An 18,587-nucleotide genomic window follows, 5' to 3' on the forward strand; every position below is an offset into this window, starting at 1 on the left:
CAAAGCGTTTATTTTATAAGTCTCGATTCATAGATAATCCATACAAAAATTCGATTCAATCCGAAACCATTTACATATTTAATTATCAAGATAAAATTTCATTGTTTTTTATAAAACAAAGTATTGTGAAGCAAGGTTTCGAGTTCGAGTCTTGTGAATGGAGAAGCCAGTATTGGGAGAGCTTGCCCCCGAATGCGGTCCGACCCAGCTCGAGGGATTAGTCCTCGCCTACGTGTGGGGATACCCTGGATTCATCCAAAAAAATATTCGTTAATTTCTTCGAACTCAATTAAATGTCTTCAACATTTCCGATTTGGTTAATATTTTGTAAGGATGATTTATGAAGTGCAACTTGAAAAATAGAAGGTTTAGATCGTTGAAGTTCGATATGGTGTGTACTCTACAACTAATCCTCATTTGTATAAAGTAAAAAAAAAAAAAAGGAATCACTTCCCTTAAAAGTTTCTACGGTTACAAATACAGTATGAAAAATATGATAAGAAAAGCATTTGATTCAAAAATACATCTTTACCCCCAAAATGAATGAAATTTCGTTCTTTTTGTTATTACTAGCATATGGGCACACACAAAGTGTGTGAGAAAAATTTTTATTTTTGTTTTTTTAAATAGAAGAAGAGAGGAAGAGAGTGATAGAAAATGGGGCAGTGAGAAGTTTTTTTTTTAATTTTTATTTTTTTTTTAATTAGAGATATGTTAAGATTACATGTAGGTGAAGTTTTGAAAAAAAAGTAAAATTTGGTTGTGCAAAATTACATCTTTGTCTCATATTTCTTATTCATATTCTGTTTTAATTAGATGATTAAACTGATAATTTTATAGAATTTTAGTTGATAACAAGTGTTTTATTAATTAGTAGAGATAGAAGAATGAAGTTTGTACGCCAACAAAAGATGCAAAGATCGAAACTGGCAGGTGCCAATCATAAACAGACCAAAAGTTTCTAAAAGCAAAACTGCAAAACACACACTTCCCTCGCAGGGCTCTCGAATCTCGCTCTACCCCTCCACGCCAACCAACGGCCAACGCAAAACCCTCCCACTACAGCTCGAGACCCGGACCCGCGAACCCGACTCCGACCCAACGCGAAACAAGCCCACCGGAGTCACCGCGATGAGACTGATTGTGCCACTCCAAGGCGTCGTCCAAGGCAGAGGCGGCCTCATCCTCGGCTCTCTAATCCCATGTGCTCTCTATTACTGCCTCCAGCTCTACCTAAAACGACGCCGACCCTCCAAACCCGATCCACCTTCCCCCTCCCAGTCCTCCTCCAACCTGGCGGAGCTCCCCAGAACGCTGTCGCGGTCCAGCTTGTCCACCCGCGGGTCCATGGGCCGGGTCCGGATATCCTCCCGGGCGAGCTGGGTTGCGAAGCCCAACGACTCGCCGTACTATATCGGGTTGGACAGGGCTTCGGAGGACCCGTACGATAGGGTGGATAATCCGGATGGGGTTATTCAACTCGGATTGTCCGAGAACAGGGTGAGATTTTGTTGGGTTTTATGTAATTTATGTTTTCGCAGGGGACTTTATGTAAAGTTCGACTTTTTAATTTTCTGGGTGTGGTTGCAGCTGTGTTTGGATTTGATTGAGAAATGGGTTTCGGAGAATTTGATGGAATCGATTGTGGGAACGGAGGGTGGTCATTTCAGCATAAGTGGGATTGCAGCGTACCAGCCGTTTGATGGAATGACTGAGCTGAAAGTGGTATGATTGTTTCTAATCTCTGAAACATTGTTGGATAATTTAGTGAGATGGTACTTTAATACGGTATAATCGCTCTTCTGATATAGTTTCGGTTGCGTAATTTGTAGGATAGTGTTATTTACACGCCCATTTTTCCAATGGCCGAAAATTGAGAGGGAGAAGTATAAAAATTGGTGTGCGGATAGCACTACCCAATTTGCAAAGTGCTATGCTACATTGCTTTGAATTTTCGTAGCCTTTCGTTCTTTCATCATATTGATTCATGAGATTGAAGCATGTGGCCTGCAAATATTTGTGGCTGTAGTCATTCTAGGTTCTGATTTTGAAGAATATTTTAGGAAATATGATTCAATTCTATGACTTTTGAAAAGAAGTGCAACTGTGTTGGATTGCTAGTGTTGTTAAATTTCATGTAAATGATAAAAAATAAAAATCCTCTTTCTGGATTTGCAGGCTATGGCGAGTTTTATGTCTCAGATCATGGGAAGATCAGTGTCATTTGACCCATCCCAAATAGTGTTAACATCTGGTGCAACCCCCGCAGTCGAGATATTAAGCTTCTGTTTAGCAGACCATGGAAATGCATTTCTCGTTCCTACACCTTATTATCCTGGGTAATAATTGTCAGTCTCTTTGAAACTCAGTATTGCTAGAACCCATTTTCCTAGTCAATGCAGATATCATAATTGTTTGCACAAATCTTCTGCAGCAGTTAATTAGAAAAACACACTTGCAGTTTTGACAGGGATATGAGATGGCGAACAGGAGTCGAGCTGATTCCTGTCCACTGTCGCAGCACTGACAACTTCACTTTGAATATAACTGTTCTAGATCAAGCATACGGTCAAGCTAGAAAACGAGGAGTGAAGGTGCAGGGAGTTCTCATTTCTAACCCTTCGAATCCTGTGGGTAATTTACTTTCAAGGGAAATGCTCTGCAGTCTTCTAGATTTTGCCCAAGAGAAGAACATCCATGTCATCTCTGATGAAATATTTGCCGGGTCTATGTATGGAAGTGAGGAGTTTGTGAGCATGGCGGAAATTGTTGACTCAGAAGATTTTGAGAAGAGCAGGGTTCACATAATATATGGTCTATCAAAAGACCTATCTATTCCGGGATTCAGGGTTGGGGTTTTATATTCATATAATGAGAGTGTGTTGGCTGCTGCTAAAAAGTTAACAAGATTTTCTCCCATTTCTTCTCTGACCCAGCGGCTTATTATTTCGATGCTTTCAGATATAAGATTCATTCAGGAATACCTACAGATCAACAAAAAGCGGGTAAAAGATTTGTACGATTTATTTGTGGCTGGTTTGCAACAATTAGGAATCAAGTGTGCAAAGAGCAGTGCTGGTTTATACTGTTGGGCTGATATGAGTGGATTAATTCGCTCTTATGGTGAGAAGGGGGAACTCGAGTTATGGGATAAGCTGTTGAACACTGCCAAGATCAATGTGACTCCTGGTTCAGCCTGCCATTGCATAGAACCAGGATGGTTCAGATGTTGTTTTACTACTTTGACTCCAGAGGATGTTCCTGTAGTTATAGACCGGATCCGGAAAGTTACTGAAACAATTAAATCTTCTAGTTAGTTGAAGTTTTTTTCAAATTTGTTGCTTTAAAGCTCTTTGGGTGCTTTTGGCGTTGTTCTATAAGTCAAAGCTGATATAACTCTAGTAGAGGGGTATGTTGTGGATAATCACAGATTTGATATTGAAGTTACACACACATTCAAGCGTAGCTCGCTTGAGGTATTTGCATAGTACGAAATTTGGTACATATTGGACAGCTATATACTTTTCATCATCTGGAGGGCTGACTGGAAGCTGCGTAGCTCGCTTAAACTCTAAGCAGTGTTTTTCTTCACATCAGTTTTAGCGTCGGCAAGTTCTTCCTCTTGCTGTAGAGCCCTTCTATCACCTTGATTCCAGTTCCAAAGATACCGCATCCAAAACCTTTATTCTTCATGAGTTCCTGTCATTGATGCATTCAGGAAAGAGTAACAGTTTATGAAATCTTGGTGCTGTCAGAAGGAATGACCTACAGTTGATATATGTAATTCTCTTTCGTTTTCTGAATCTATATGAAACTAGTATTTGGTACAGCCATGTTTGTTCCGGAGTAGCTTAGAAACCAAATAAACTTAGAAAACAACAGTGAACGTAAGAGTAAGAACAGAAATTTACCATTGAGAAATTGTGTTTTCTCATTTGAACAGCTTTCCTCCTGCAACTACTCCGTCGACTCATCATTATCAGCTCTCCAAGTGTTCTCGGCCTCCTAAAAATAGCACTGCCATTACTTTCGCGATCAAAATATGTACTATTTGCTTCTGTTGGAGCAAGAGAGGTTTTGTCTGATTGCCCCGTTTTTTCAAGAAATCCAGCATTGGCAGGAATCAGTGGAAAGAGGCATTCCAAAAACGAAGCCCCCACCAGGCTTGAAGCTCCAGTTGCATAGCTGCTAGTACTGCTGCCCTGAATCTGATGCCGGTGAGGAAGGTGTCTCGGGCCAATCACGCTTATCTTCTGTTGGTGTGGTGACTCTGGTTTCATGTGCTGGAATAGCAGTAGAAAGTGCCGCGGATGGAACAAGACAGTTTGCGAGTAGAGAAGGAGCTGAGCGAAATGAATCATCTGTTTCAAAATCAAATGCTTCAAACTCCAACTGAAGCATACTTTCTTCTCCATCGCCATTGTAATCTTCATGCTTACCATCATGATAATGTTGGTGAGAGGCAGCGCTTGTTGGAGGTGACGGGTAAGTGAGAAGCATCAGCGGCTGCAGAGGAGATACTGATTCCGTTGTTGGTTCTGAGAAAGATGGTAGCGGTGTTCCTGGCTTTTCTTCCCATTCAAACGGGACACAGGCTATAAACTTGACCGGAGGGGGCGGAAATGAACAACTCGAAGAAAACTCCGGTTTCCAGTCTTTTTTGGCGATTCCCGGCCTTTCTTCCCATAGAAAAGGAACTGAAGGTGGCTCTCTTACCTGCTTCTTGTAAGAGTTTGCCATCAGACTCAGTTGCTTGTCTACTGATTAGGGTGTTGCAGTGCGTGTTTTATACTAAGGGGGTTTAAGGACTGACGCTGGTGGGTTAGAAATTTGCAACTAACATTTTTCAAGCTAACTGAACCATCTTCGAGTAGATTAGGCATACCTGCTCTGTGCTTGTATTATATTTTTCTACTTGATTTCAACTCGTTTAAACCTGGGAAAATGGGTACACATCATCGACCACTTGTGTTTACTGTATTCATTCAGAGCTTATTAGTAATTGATGGATTAGTTCACTTGATTTCATTTTGCTCTTTTCTGACCAAAATGACAAGTGGAATGATCAGCCTCTTTGTAAAGTAAGAGTAATACTGTATTACATTTCTTTCTGACCGTCGCAAAGTGGAATGCCTTGTTGTCTTAGGGTCATTCTTTTTTATTTTTTCGATCTATAAGTTTGACTTGAAAAGATGCTCTTGCCCTTGAAAATGACGCACATAATGGTCCAAAGAATTTTCACCATAGTATCGTTGACATACACTACATGGATGATGTGTGCAAAAGAAGCCCTTAAAATTTAAAACATCAAATGGTTATGATAAAATCCCCAAAATACCCACCAACTTGAGTGCATTTTGGCTCACCCTCTTACAGTGAGAGTGACTTTAACTTTTTCATTGTTTGTCGTTAGATTAGTTTAAATTTTGAATTTCGTGTTTTAAATCAATTAAACTTAACTAATCTGACGATAATTAACGGGAGTGAACAAAGTTGCACTCCGCCAACTTACAAGAAAAAGAAGGAAATAAAAAACATTTAGAAATCTTTACAGAGTAGGGAAATTAGAAACCAATCCTAAGAAGAAAAGGAAATTCATACCAGTCATAATCCTACGCTACTAAGTACGACCGCCCCCTTCGCAATATAAAACCACTCACATACTTGCCAAACCTCTTCACTAATACTCAAAACCTAATTAATTAAGAAGCTTAATCCTGAATCCCCAGTAAGAAGTAGAACTACGCTGCGAGGGCTTATAGTTTAGTTGATCAAGAGCATTCACTTCTTCGAAGTAGAACTACGCTGCGAGGGCTTATAGTTTAGTTGATCAAGAGCATTCACTTCTTCGTCCGAAGTCTCAAGTTCTCTTTTCCACTTCCCTAGTGTGATTGCCAAAGAAACAAAAAGATATTCCAGAACCCAAATATGAAGTCACGAAACGACATCAACATGGAGCCTCCACGCTGCGCAAAACGCTGCGGCTTCTTTGGCTCTGTGACAAACATGAACATGTGCTCAAAGTGCTACAGAGAGTGTCTAAAAGAAGAGCAGTTTGCTAAGCCTGCAGCCATAGTAGGTTTAGCTTCAATGGACAAACCCCTCATTGTCTCAAACTCCACTGCTACCGCAGCTGTTATTTCTTCTTTGCCTTCACAATCATCACAAGGTTCTTCGGATTCGTCGGAGAAAAAGAGGTGCTTGAGCTGCAAGAAAAGGGTTGGACCGAAGGGGTTTGAGTGCCGCTGCGGCGGTGTGTTTTGTGGGAAGCATAGGTACCCTGAAGAACACTCATGCTGTGTGGATTACAAGAAGACTGGACAAGATCTTTTGACCAAGCAAAACCCTCTTTGCAATGGTGATAAGTTGGCTTGGAGGGTTTAGAATTTTAGGTGATCAACTTAATCTAGGAGGCATATCATTGTCTAGTTTAGTTGCTCAATTTCAAGTTTATAATTCTTTTCCTTTTGATTTTTGGTCATTAGTTATACATTGACACACATCATAATTGTTTTAGTTAATTGGCTTACAATCAAACCAGAAATTTAGTTATTACAATTTTTTTATGCATGATGCCTGATTTATATAAAGCAATGGACAAACCATCAATATAATATCGATATTGTCAATGGTGTATCAAAACATGTCATATCCCGGCCCGAGCGGAACCACTTCTCGGGCCTGACTTCACCGTAGCACGATATTGTTCGTTTTGAGCCCCCAACACACACCGAAATCAAGGCGTGTTGGCCGTCACGCCTTGATTTCAGTCGGGGTGTGTCAAAACATGTCAATACACAATAATGGAATCGATGACATAGAAACAATCCGTCTCTTAGCCGGTAAAAGAACATCAAACACTCAGTACTCTCCAAACGCTCAGAACATATCAATCAAACACTTCTTTCCCTTGAGGTTATGTGTTTAATCCGCCCCTCCTACAGTATGATTCGTATCGGTACAAATGAAAAAAAAATCTGAAGATTCGATTTTTTAATTCAAAACAAACACACTCAATGCCCTATAGGCTATATGTTGTCTTTAAATGCCAATTGGTTCAATTTGAAGTGCTTTAACACATATCAAATATGTTGATCACATGAATGTCAATGAAGAATCTTACAGACACACACACACACACACACACACACAAGTGGGGCAATGCATCGTTGCAATTATATGAATTTCACTATGTATTATAAGCAAAATGCCATTAGCTGGAGGATCAAACACTTTTTTATTCTATTTGTTTGAATTTGTGTGTTTGGTTTTTAGTCCTCTAGTGTTTGGATCTGGCCGAGAGTTAGAGATTCAGCTCACATGTTCACATGAAGTCCTTCCTGGATTTATATGATTCAATTGCATAAATTCATTTTTTTATCGTCTTGCGGTTGCGAATGTAAGTTAGGTGAATTAATTTCGACCGTTTCGTAAATTAGAGTAAGTTTTTTTTTTATTCAATTGATATTGGAGAAGAAAAATTCAAACTCGAAATTGCAAACTCTTATTAAGCTACAAATTCCATACCAAAAAATTATTTTTTATAAGCAGAAAATGTGCTTGAATAATGAGAGATCATATTGAAAAAAAAATTCCACTTTGACATAATTTTTTACTTGTATCTACTGTTCCTAATAGAATACTGAGGAAAATAAAAGAAAGTGGTCACAATAAAAAGGCTAGATTATTCTCTAACCGAAAATTAAAAGGCTACTTAAAATCAGAGTTTAAGTGGGAGTCCTTTTTAATAAAGTATTCAGTACCAACTACCGAGTATCTACCATTGGAATGAGAAATATTTTAAGTATGTTAGAAATATAGTTCGTTACAGCAAATATCATGATACATTAATCGAATTTTTTTAAATTTTAATCAATTGTATTACTTTATAAGAATAATAAATCAAAGAAACGCATTCCCTATGCTAGAGATACAGCTCGTGCAAGAGATACAGCTAGTTCCAACCGTATTTTCGGCACCCTAAAAAATCTTTATGTTATAATAAATTAGATTTGAAATAAATCAAAGAAACGCATAGTCTTGGCCAATAATGATGATGAAGTAGTGTTAGAAGATTCCCTGTGCTGATTAAAAGAAAATAAAAATACCACCTACTACCAATCTCATTATATGACCCCTTTTTGTTTGTATGGTACCCAAGCTATGGATCGTACCTAAAATGTTAATAAAAGCATTTATTCTTGCATCTAAAATTTTGTTTAAATAGAATTTATATGGTAGTCGAGTTTAATTGTTTAATTAATCGTTCGTAACCAAACGCATGTATTACAAGTCCACTGGAAAATATTCATCTTATTTTGAAATTATATTTTGTGATATTTATTGGTTCAGAGTATCAACAAATATTTTCACATGATCATGCATGAACAATACTCTCAAAATTCATAATCTCCTGGTTCTGATTTCGACAAATATCTCAAGAACAAATCATTTACATTTTATATCTATTTATTTCATCATATACAAACGAGAATTCGATACCAAAAGGAACCCTCGAGGATCTAAAACGCAGCTCAATCAAAACCAACAACGGTAAAATTTCAGAAATCAAAATTGAAATCCAAAATATAAACTAAAATAAACACAAAAGTGTGATTCTTCTTCTCTCTCCTTCACTAACTAGCTAGAACTCTGCAAATTGAGCAAGCCATTAATGGAGTTATTGCATTCAAACAATGCCTTAGCCGTCATCTCCCTCTCAAACCTGCAAATATAATTCAACCCCACAAGCAGCTCAGTTATGGCAGCCTCGGTCTTGTCCTTGTTTGCAAAAAACAAAGTTTGCAAAAGCATCACATTTGTTTTCGGCACCATGTTTTGTTGCTCGAAGCTCCTCTCGCTTTGCCACTTTATCATATTATGCGCCAACGGCGCCAACCACCCTAGGATCCTCCCCAAGGCCTCCCTCCACTCGCCAGCTAGCACCGGATCACTTGCGCAAAACCCGACACCTCTCAACCGGGCGCGTAGCGAAGACCTTACGCTGCTCGGCAGCATTGAGTATAGATCGTCCCTCGCGTCGACGCCAACCATTTGTGGGAATTTGATCATCTTCTCCATCACTATGATCAAGTTGGCGTAGTGTAGTGACAGCGCCGCTGCGCCTAACGTGCTTGATGGTGGCTTCAGGAGCTTTGAGTTGGACTCGAAAAACCCAGCGTCTTCCGCACTGTCTTTCATATCAACAGACGTCCTGCATAGAGAACTTTTATTGTCTTGATGTGTAGTACTTACAACAGACGTCTTGTATAGAGAATTTATGTTATCTTCCTTATCAAGCTTTGGGGATCTCAATGGGCCAGATACAAAATGGCACGCAGTTTGGTTGGACGGATGGACAGTCGCCGAAGCCGAGAGGCTCCGAGGCAACGTTGATGGCGGGCATTGTCCGATGCCGAAAACGAGCTTTGTCCTAGCAAGAACGGTGAAAATCGACCTCACCATAGCCCAAGTGACCGTGTCGAAGCTTCGGCTCCACAATGATCTGCCCTTCAAATACTTCACCTCATTTCTCTGCCACACGATCTTCTGCTGAAGATCGCCGATCTTCTGCTGAAGATCGACGATCTTTTGCTCTTTAGTACTACTCATCATCGGCGCGGAATGATTAGTCCCGTACTCGTTGTACTTCCACGCTTTGCCCAGCGCGCTTTCAAGAGCGGTGAGCTCGTCCATCTCTCTGTGGAGACTGGACGTGATCGTCACATACCTCTCCAACTTCTTGACGTTTTTGGTGTCCATCTCTTTAAATCCGAGCACCCAATTGTACGGATCGTGGCCGGAGTTGGCGAACTCGAGGAAAAGGCGGTCGAATGAGCGGAGGTGGGAGTCCTCACATTGGGTGCTGAGTCGGGAGATTGAGTTGGCGAGGAGGCGGAGATTCTCAACGAGCTCAGCGCAGGCGAGAGCGAGGAGGAAAGCGTCGTCGTTTGAGACGATCTTTCGGACACCTTCGAGGGAGATGGACTCGTTGTGGAGGCGGATCATGTTCTTGTCTGACAGTGCCTGCCAGAGGTGGATGAGCTTCGACATGAGGCCGGCGATCTCGAAGGCCAAGACGCCGACGTTTGATTTTCTTACCGGTTTGAGTGGGTGGTGCAGGTGGTGGGAGGTCCGTACGGCATCAAAACGGTGGGAGATTGCCGTCTTCACCTTGAGAAGGAGAGTCTCAAGTGCCATGAATATATATTTTATGCGAAATTAAACAAAAATGTTTAGTCAGACCAAAAAAAAAAATGTTTAAATTTGAGGAGGAGGAGGAGGAGAAGAAGAAGAAGAGATATAACTGAAGTGTGGGAGTTGCAGAGAGAGAGAGAGAGAGAGAGAGAGAGGACAGAGGAAGATAATGGAAATAATGGAAGAAGAAAGCTCTGGCTAAAGCTTTTGTAAATGTAAATTAAGCTCGTGAGGTGTTCTGGGCGTTACATATAGTCTAATAAATAAATAATAAATTTAAATAAAATCAAAAGATGGCAAGTAATTTTTTGTGCGATGGTCACATGTATTATTACTTGATTTGACTATGTTTTATGATATGGGTAGATGATACAGTATGGTAATACCATGCAAAGTGATAAGTACATTAAAAAAACTTCTCACCAATTACTCTAGCTTTTCACGATAGTTTATGTCAGTTTGATTCTCATATATATCAATCAGGCTACTTGAGTGCGATTTTTATAACACGTAAGTGATGTGACTTTAGTATAGTGGCATACGATTTTATGGGACTCAAACTCATGGCATGTATGTTACTCAAAAACTAAATTCACTCAGAAGTATCAAGTTTTTCCCCACTTTATGTGGAGATATTTTTCAATGTAATCAATACACGGAGTGGTACATCATGTGTTACTATACAAATGATGTGATATGTGTGCTAAAAGTTAATAACTTAAAAAGTAAAATTTTCCACCACTTTTATTAAAACACGTGGCGTACCACTTATGTTCCCGTCAAAATTAAAAATTTCTCCTATATGTGTGAGTTTGATTCCAGTTTACAATAGGCAAACTCAAAATTTCAAAAAAAAAAAAAAAAAAAATTGTGGAAGACTTTAAGAAGAGACAACCATGTCGTCGATTTATAGCATAACATGTGAATGACTCCTTGAGTTTTGAGGAGGTGAATTTGAGAAAAACTGTCAGCGTGTGGTTAATTTTGTAGTAATTGTAGAAAACTTTAAGAAGAGATAACTATGTCGTCCATTTATATCATAACATGTGAACAATTCCTTGAATTTTGAGGGAGTGAATTTGAGTAAAACTGCCACGCCCACATGGACAAGTCGTGTGGTTAATTTTGTAGTTAAGGCATTAGTCGGTAAGGAGGAACTGTTGTGGAGGCTGTTCAGTGCTGAAAAAGCTTTTTCTTAGATGCTGTTTGTTCTACTAAAATGGAGGGGGAGGGCCATGCCATCATTGGTTTTTCCTTTTGATTGTTGTGAAGAAATAAACTACCTTTCTCGTCAATTGATTTATTTGTCGTGTATTATTTATTCAATCCAATACCTTTAGCTCGAGGAGGAAGGATACCAAATGGAAAAGCTCCAATTTAAGAAGAAAAGTATGGGAAGAGAAGAATACTACCAAATAAGATGTATTTAGTTTCTTTAAGTTTGAGGAACTTGAACCCTATCATGTTTCGTGACCTATCATTCACGTACCATTTGGATTAACCTGAAGGACTTATTAAATGAAGTTGAGGTTTTACCATAAAATTAATTGGTAATATGGGGACTAGTCTAACGTCTTATAAGCATATGCAAAGTCCCTCATTTCTTCAATGTGGGATTAATACTCTCAACACGCCCTCTCACTTATGCCAAATTTTCAAGCCTAGCATGTGGACGATACAAATCGGATGATGTGGAGCACGTGATTGTTGACTTTCACACGTGAGACAACCTGCTTTGAGACCATGAATGAAATTGAAGTTTCACTATAAATTCAATTAGTAATATAAGGAGTAGCCCAACATCTTATAAGCACATGCAAGATTCCTCATTTTTCCAATATAGAATCGATACTCTCAACACTTATTAAATCCTATATGAAATAAGAAAGTTTATATAGTATATATTGCTTAATAATTCTCACTTGATCATGATGTATTTTAAATTTCTGTAGGAACATGTATTCTATATATAAAAAATAAAAAAAAAGCTAAAATGATTAAATTTGCACTAAGTGCAAGTTGATATGCCTGCAAGTTGATATGCCAACATAAAATAGGATTTTGACCCATGAGTTGGCCATTAACCACATTTTTTAAGGCGCCGTTAGATATGGTAGTGATATTTCTATAGTGCAAATACCACTCTCAGGTATATATGTTGTTTGAATTCGTCGAAGGGTAGCGGCTGGTGCGGGGCCTTAGGGTTGACTTGGAAGAGCCACATGTGGTGTAGAGATGCTTAACTAGTTAGCATACATGCTATAATACATGTGATCTCACCTACGCCTCTATAAGATAATGCTTTCTTCTCTACCTTTCCTTGTCCGTGGATATCCAGGTGTTGAACCTTCTTCCTCGAGTGAGACAGACAGAATGTGCCCGGGGTTGATCATCGATGCCAGGGACGATGAAAGAATTTGAGTACAGATGTAGCTAACAACCACCCTCATATTCGATTCATTAGGGTCATCACCTTCTACCCAACTAGTGGAAGTATCCACCGTTTTCTTTATCTGTTAATCCTCACTGCTATGGACTTCCTATTAGTAAGGATGCATAAAAGCATTCAAGGATCACTCTTCGGCCTTTAGACTCGCTTCAGTGATGTCACCCTTTAAGTGATACGGGGATTGAGGTAAGGAGTAGTAAAGACCAGTTATCAGGCATACAACTGCGAGGCGTATCTTGGTTTTTGGATGCTACAAATAGTTGGAAGCTTAAACAGTTAGATGTTAAAAACCATAGAAGATGAAATGAAGTAGTCTAAATGAGGCAGCCTCATGGTTTACGAGGATAATGAACATCCTAAATTTGTTTTTAAGCTTCAAAAGATCAATAATGTAGTTGGTTAAGTGTGTTCGATAGTGAAGCTTAATACAACCGGAACATAATTAAAGAAGCTCCCAACCACACAACCCTTAATCTCTCTTCCTTTACCTTTGATATTTCTTAACGACAATTCATCAAAGATTTCAGGTAAAATATTAAATAATAAGGTCAAGACTGAACACCGAATGAGATTAGTGAAAACCTAAGCATAACCATTAGAGTCATTAGAATCCATTGATCCCTTAACTCCACTATTTTGTGTCTAAATAACATTATATATTATATAAAAAAAGATATTGCAGTTTTTTTATGTAGAGAAAATGGGGATACATATGAGATTAAAAAAAAAAGGCACTAGATTACTCATTCCACACCACATGGTGAGCGGGAAGTGTGGTCTTGTTGCCTTATTGGGTTGGTGGAACTGACTGGGTGTCTCTGATAAAACAATTCAAAGAATTGGGCAGAGAGAGAGGGGGGGAGAGAGAGACGGAGAGAGATGATGTTCAAAGATTTGTTTCTTTTTTACTTTGCCGTAGCTTTTGCCTACCAATGGAACGGCAGAGACGATTTCCTTTGTTTACTTGTCGGAAAACGAATAGGCAAACCATCACCCCCTTCCTACATCTATCTATCTCCATGTCTTGATGGAAGTGCTTCTCTCTTTCTCTCAACACATACAACTTGTTTAATTAATTATTATAATTTTCATCTTGTCCAAGATCAAAAGGCCAATGCCAACTGCCAAGTTATGTTCTAATGCATCCTTTTTTTCACATAAGATACTGCATAAAAGGGATTTGACATGCATGTGTATATAATTTATAAAGAATCGGAGGGTTTTAAGATGATATATATCAAGTGGATCGATATTTTAGTACTTCCAGTAAAGAGGAAACTCTTCATTCTTAATACTTAATAACATTTTATTGTATGGTTCATTTTTTTTCTTATCATCATCATTTAAAAATTATCTTTAAAAACCTCAATTCAATCGCTTGACTCTTGAGTGAAGATAAAGAAAAAATGCAACTCCAAGACAATAAGGCTCCCATCTTGCAAGAATTGAGGAAGGGGGAGACATCTTTTGCATGCAACTTTACCCTTGTTGCAAAGAGGCTGTTCCATGTACGACTTAAATTTATAACCTTTCAATCACAAAAAAACAATATTTTTACTATGCTAAGGCTCGCCCTCTTGGTGAACATGGTATTATATATGCGTACATATATTATATATTAGGGGTTTTTTTATATTATATATTAGGGTTTAAGTATGCACCATTTTTTAACATCTTTTGTTGTCTTTTGTCTGTTGCATTTCTAATCTCCAGAGGCAACGGGATTTGCATTGATGAAGATCTGCTAGATAGCAATGTACTACGTACCACTTGCTTGTTTCGATGGAAAAAGGCTAGCTTTTCAACAATTGTTGGAAAAGGAAGCCAACCAAGCTCCCAGTATATTCTTGGTCTGCATCTGCACGACCATGACACTTGGCAGAAACTGAATGGCTAATTGGTGAAGAATCGGGATTCTCACCGGATCCTCTTTGTAAGGATCCTGAGATCTATGAATCGTGTCTGTTCATCGTACATCGTGCGATCATAAATTATTTTAAATATTTATATTTAAAATTAAACACCTAACAAAAACTGATCGCACGATATACAATGAACGAACATAATTTACAAATTCTCAAAATCCTCACCAAAAAGATCCGGAAAGGATCCCGTTGGATTGGTGAAAACTAGATCCGTTGCACAAGCAGATTAGACAGCTTACATCTCTAACTCATCGGGATTCTAGATTTGAGGTAGTGTTCTTATAGTTAAGTGCATCTAATATGACTAGCATTAGTCAAACAGTAAAATATTATCCAAGTTGTGAGCATTAATGCAAATCCAAGATTGTGATTTGATCAGATTTTTTTTTTTTGGACACGCAGAGGTCTCCTTTTGTTGCGAATGCAATGTACCAGATGTTATTGAATCTGCAAAACTCAAAGAAGATTTCCAACTAAACTGAAAAAGATGGGTCTTTGTTTCTGTTTTAAAATGCTCCATTTGGGCAAATATTAAAACTAGTCAAATGAAGCAGGATCTCTAAGTTTGTTATAAATTAAGGTTTGGTTTATTTTTTTAATTACAAGCAATATCACTATTCTATTTTACACTAAAAGAAATAAGGTTCGAATTTAAAATACAACTAAAAATAAATTAAAAAAAATTCTATCTAGCAGGACAATCCATCACTTACTTTTATTTAAATAACTTCATATATGTAAATTTTAACTTGAAATGTATAACCTGAAACAGACAGCGTTGCATCTGCATGGAAGACAACATGATAATCATGAATTCCATTACTTGAGCGATGACTAAATAATTTGGATTTTATAATTCAAATGGTGTTAAATATTATTGAACCTTCCAATATCACATTACTACCAAGGTGAAATAGATGTATATATTTGTAATTCACATAGCCAATTTGGATATGGTGCTAACAATTTCTAATTGTTGAATTGATCAAAATCAAATAGTGGCAATGTATTAACAAGATCCCAGGTCATTTCAGCAAAGATTTGTAGTTTGATCATATAAGTAAATTTCCTATCTTATTTGATTTATTTATGCATTTGATAATGCAAAGAGATAGTCTAATTAAAACAGGACCTGAGCGGTAAAATAATTACTTTTGACTAACTGAACTGCAAATCTTATACATGAATCTGGATACATGACCCTTTTATGGGAGTACTAGGTTAAGGATTAAGATGATGAAACAACAAGATCAAGAGGGTCCAATTAGCTTCATGATGGTAACCAAGTACACTATGAGCTAAGGTAAAACAAGTTAAAATAATTTAATTAGCAAATGATCGAAAAAGAGAATACAAAAACTGATAATAATCAAGTGTGTTGCACCATGCGGACTATATATCTTAATCTGATTTCCATGGCCAAAGGGTGGCTGGATCGTGCATGCTGCTGGCTTTGCTTTCACGCTGCCACGCAAACCACCCCATTTAACATCATTCAACAAGGAAATCATCATTAACGTAGACTCGGGGGGATGGTCAGACCATGCTAAGTGGCTGCATTTTAAACCATATATATATATATATATGTTATGATGGGGCTGATGCCATCATCCATATAACTAAGTGGGTGATGATATACATATGTATAGTCTCTCCCACTTTCTCGATCAAGTCAAATGGATCAATGAAGATTGGAAATAATGGAATTTAATTGATGAATGACGTAGTAGGCTTTTAATTATAGGCATATGGATGGATAATGTTAACTCCTTAGAGTCCAAGGACATAAAACCACTACGAGGTGGCTCGTTGATTAGGGACTTCTAGATATGTTTTGGGTTCGATTTCTGACGTTAATGAATTACACGATGGTGGTCAGGGAAAGACTGAAATGCTTCGTCTATCAATTTTCTCGATCTTCACAAGAGTGAACTGCCATAACACAGACACTAACTATTCCTTTCCAAGGACATATTGCAAGCTTCTAATTTAAGCCAAACTTTATGAGTCAAAGAATCAAAATCTGATATGATTTCTAAACTAGAATGATTGGACTGACTATCTAACACGCTTGTTTACATATGTTTGTGTGTATCTGTTTGATATGAATATATTGGACTCAAATTATTAGTGCACGTCTCTTTCTCTCATTTATAAAACTGAATACGGTAAATGAAAACCATTTAGTTAATTAGGTATTCTCGTATAGATTTAGGGTTTTCTAGCATAAAGTTTGTGAGGTTGCACCAAAAGAAAAGGGAGAAATCAAAATGATCACATATGACCTACCGACAAACTTGAGAATTGAGTCTTTAATTTCTTAAGCCCCAAAAGAAAAGGATTTTAGTTTTGGTATTGTTTACGTATCATGGAGTATCATTACCTCTCTATTTCTCTCTTAATTAACTTGATTGATCACTTGAGAAAAAAGATAAAAACATTTGCGTTGTCACGTTATAGGAGGGAAATAGGGATTTTAGCATGGAAGTACATTCCCTAAACTAAGGGAAGGAAACGTGACATGCTAATGAAAACGACATTGTTTCATGCCTACTGCTAGTCTGCCATGGTGCTCGAATGTTCCCCATGGTTCCAGAAACGACGCTTTCCAGTGCTGCTGCTGTTTTACTGTCATCAAATGCCCGGGATGGGGGTGTCTTTTTTTACTGAAAGATGTAACAGAGACCATGCCAATTGCCATTGCCAAGTTTATTAAAAAGGTAAAGATAAAAAGGCAAAAAAAAAATAAAAAATTTAAAGGTAATTTTGGTTTTGTCAAGAAGCAGTGAATAATCAAGGTGGCCAAAGTTTTGATTTCGACTTGGAATTGGACCCATTTAGAAAACAGAAATTCAAACACTACCTCAACTTTGGTCATTGTCAAATCACTTGTGTGCCTCTCTCTCTCTCTCTCTCTCTGTCCTCTCTCTTAACATAAGCGTGCATGCATTGCTAAGAACCCACTTCTCGTTCTAGATTTTCTAGGAGTGTACTAATGCCTTTATGGAAAATTAAAAACCCTAAACCCAAAAAAAAAAAAAAAGAACTTTAACAAAAAGTTTCTGGTACTGTTCACTTTAACGAAAAACTACATTTTTACACTAAAATGTCAATCTTTGTACTATTCACTTTACCCTTTATTTTGTTCTTATCATTAAAATTTTAAGTTTTTGAACCATTTTCATTAGTTTTCCTAAAAAAAAAAAACACAATATATTGCAAAGAAATATGAGAAATGCTAAAACTCTCTCAGAAATAGGATTTTTCATGGACTATCTGTCGCTTCACAATTTATCTTCAATTCTTATGTCAACATTAGGACACATTATGCAAAAAATATATGGTAGAGAGTCTCACTCTTAAGGGTGTCTCATTAGCATTTATCAAGAAATATATATATATATATGGAAAGAGATAAAGAGATAAGTAGTGATGGATTGGGGCATGAGAGGGGAACACTCTCACACTCCATGGCCTCTCTCCCATTCACCACAATTGAATCGAAGGACATTGTGTTGCACTTTAACTTGACATTCTTTGAATCCATTGGTCCCGTAACACAAGTACACAACACCACCTTCCCACATGCATCCTCTTTTCTTTTACAAAACCCTAAACCCTAATTATAAGATGCTCTTTCTATTTCTCTTCTATGTTTTCAGTCAATCATTCCCTTTGCCCAAACAGATGGATCGAATTATGTGCACGTGAGTTATCATTATCTTTCTTCCTATGTGCATAACTACGCTGAGAAGTTTTTCTGTATATCTAGAACACTTGTCACATAGTATATTTTTCTTGTGTTATGTAAGAAAGAGATATATTAAGAGGATTTTTTCAAAAATGAGACTTTCTATAGATTCTCTGTCACCTCACAGTTGAACATCAACTTTCGTTCCACCATTGTAAAACTTTGTACCAAAATCATAAGGTGATAGGGATCCATGAAGAGAATTGCTTTTGAGAGCCTCCTTAACATTTTTCAATAAAAAAATAATTTATGAGTCTCACTTCTT

The 18,587-nt window shown here is 37.8% G+C and overlaps 4 protein-coding genes across 4 annotated transcripts; 2 read left to right on the forward strand and 2 right to left on the reverse strand.

Moving 5' to 3' along the window:
• Positions 1 to 901: 901 nt before the first annotated feature.
• Positions 902 to 3,490, forward strand: LOC103963441 (probable aminotransferase ACS12). The gene is made up of 4 exons (XM_009376269.3): positions 902 to 1,500; positions 1,591 to 1,725; positions 2,179 to 2,339; positions 2,462 to 3,490. Exons 1-4 carry the CDS (start codon positions 1,132 to 1,134, stop codon positions 3,315 to 3,317), a joined length of 1,521 nt encoding a protein of 506 aa, XP_009374544.2. The 5' UTR covers positions 902 to 1,131; the 3' UTR covers positions 3,318 to 3,490.
• LOC103963442 lies at positions 3,415 to 5,102 on the reverse strand. Its single transcript, XM_048590424.1, is given in 2 exon segments — positions 3,415 to 4,202; positions 4,204 to 5,102. Coding segments are annotated over 2 exon segments (888 nt in total). The 5' UTR covers positions 4,741 to 5,102; the 3' UTR covers positions 3,415 to 3,851.
• An 850-nt stretch (positions 5,103 to 5,952) lies between these two features.
• Positions 5,953 to 6,384, forward strand: LOC103963460 (zinc finger A20 and AN1 domain-containing stress-associated protein 5-like). The gene has a single exon (XM_009376287.3). The coding sequence runs from the start codon at positions 5,953 to 5,955 to the stop codon at positions 6,382 to 6,384; it is 432 nt and encodes a 143-aa protein (XP_009374562.2).
• Positions 6,385 to 8,437: 2,053 nt separating this feature from the next.
• On the reverse strand, positions 8,438 to 10,409 carry LOC103963437. The gene has a single exon (XM_009376263.3). The coding sequence runs from the start codon at positions 10,198 to 10,200 to the stop codon at positions 8,641 to 8,643; it is 1,560 nt and encodes a 519-aa protein (XP_009374538.2). The 5' UTR covers positions 10,201 to 10,409; the 3' UTR covers positions 8,438 to 8,640.
• Between the last annotated feature and the right edge of the window lie 8,178 nt (positions 10,410 to 18,587).

Source organism: the organism of the source record quoted next, unplaced genomic scaffold (assembly GCF_019419815.1).
Source record: "Pyrus x bretschneideri cultivar Hongxiangsu unplaced genomic scaffold, Pyrus_bretschneideri_v1 Contig32, whole genome shotgun sequence".
Lineage (NCBI taxonomy): Eukaryota > Viridiplantae > Streptophyta > Magnoliopsida > Rosales > Rosaceae > Pyrus > Pyrus x bretschneideri.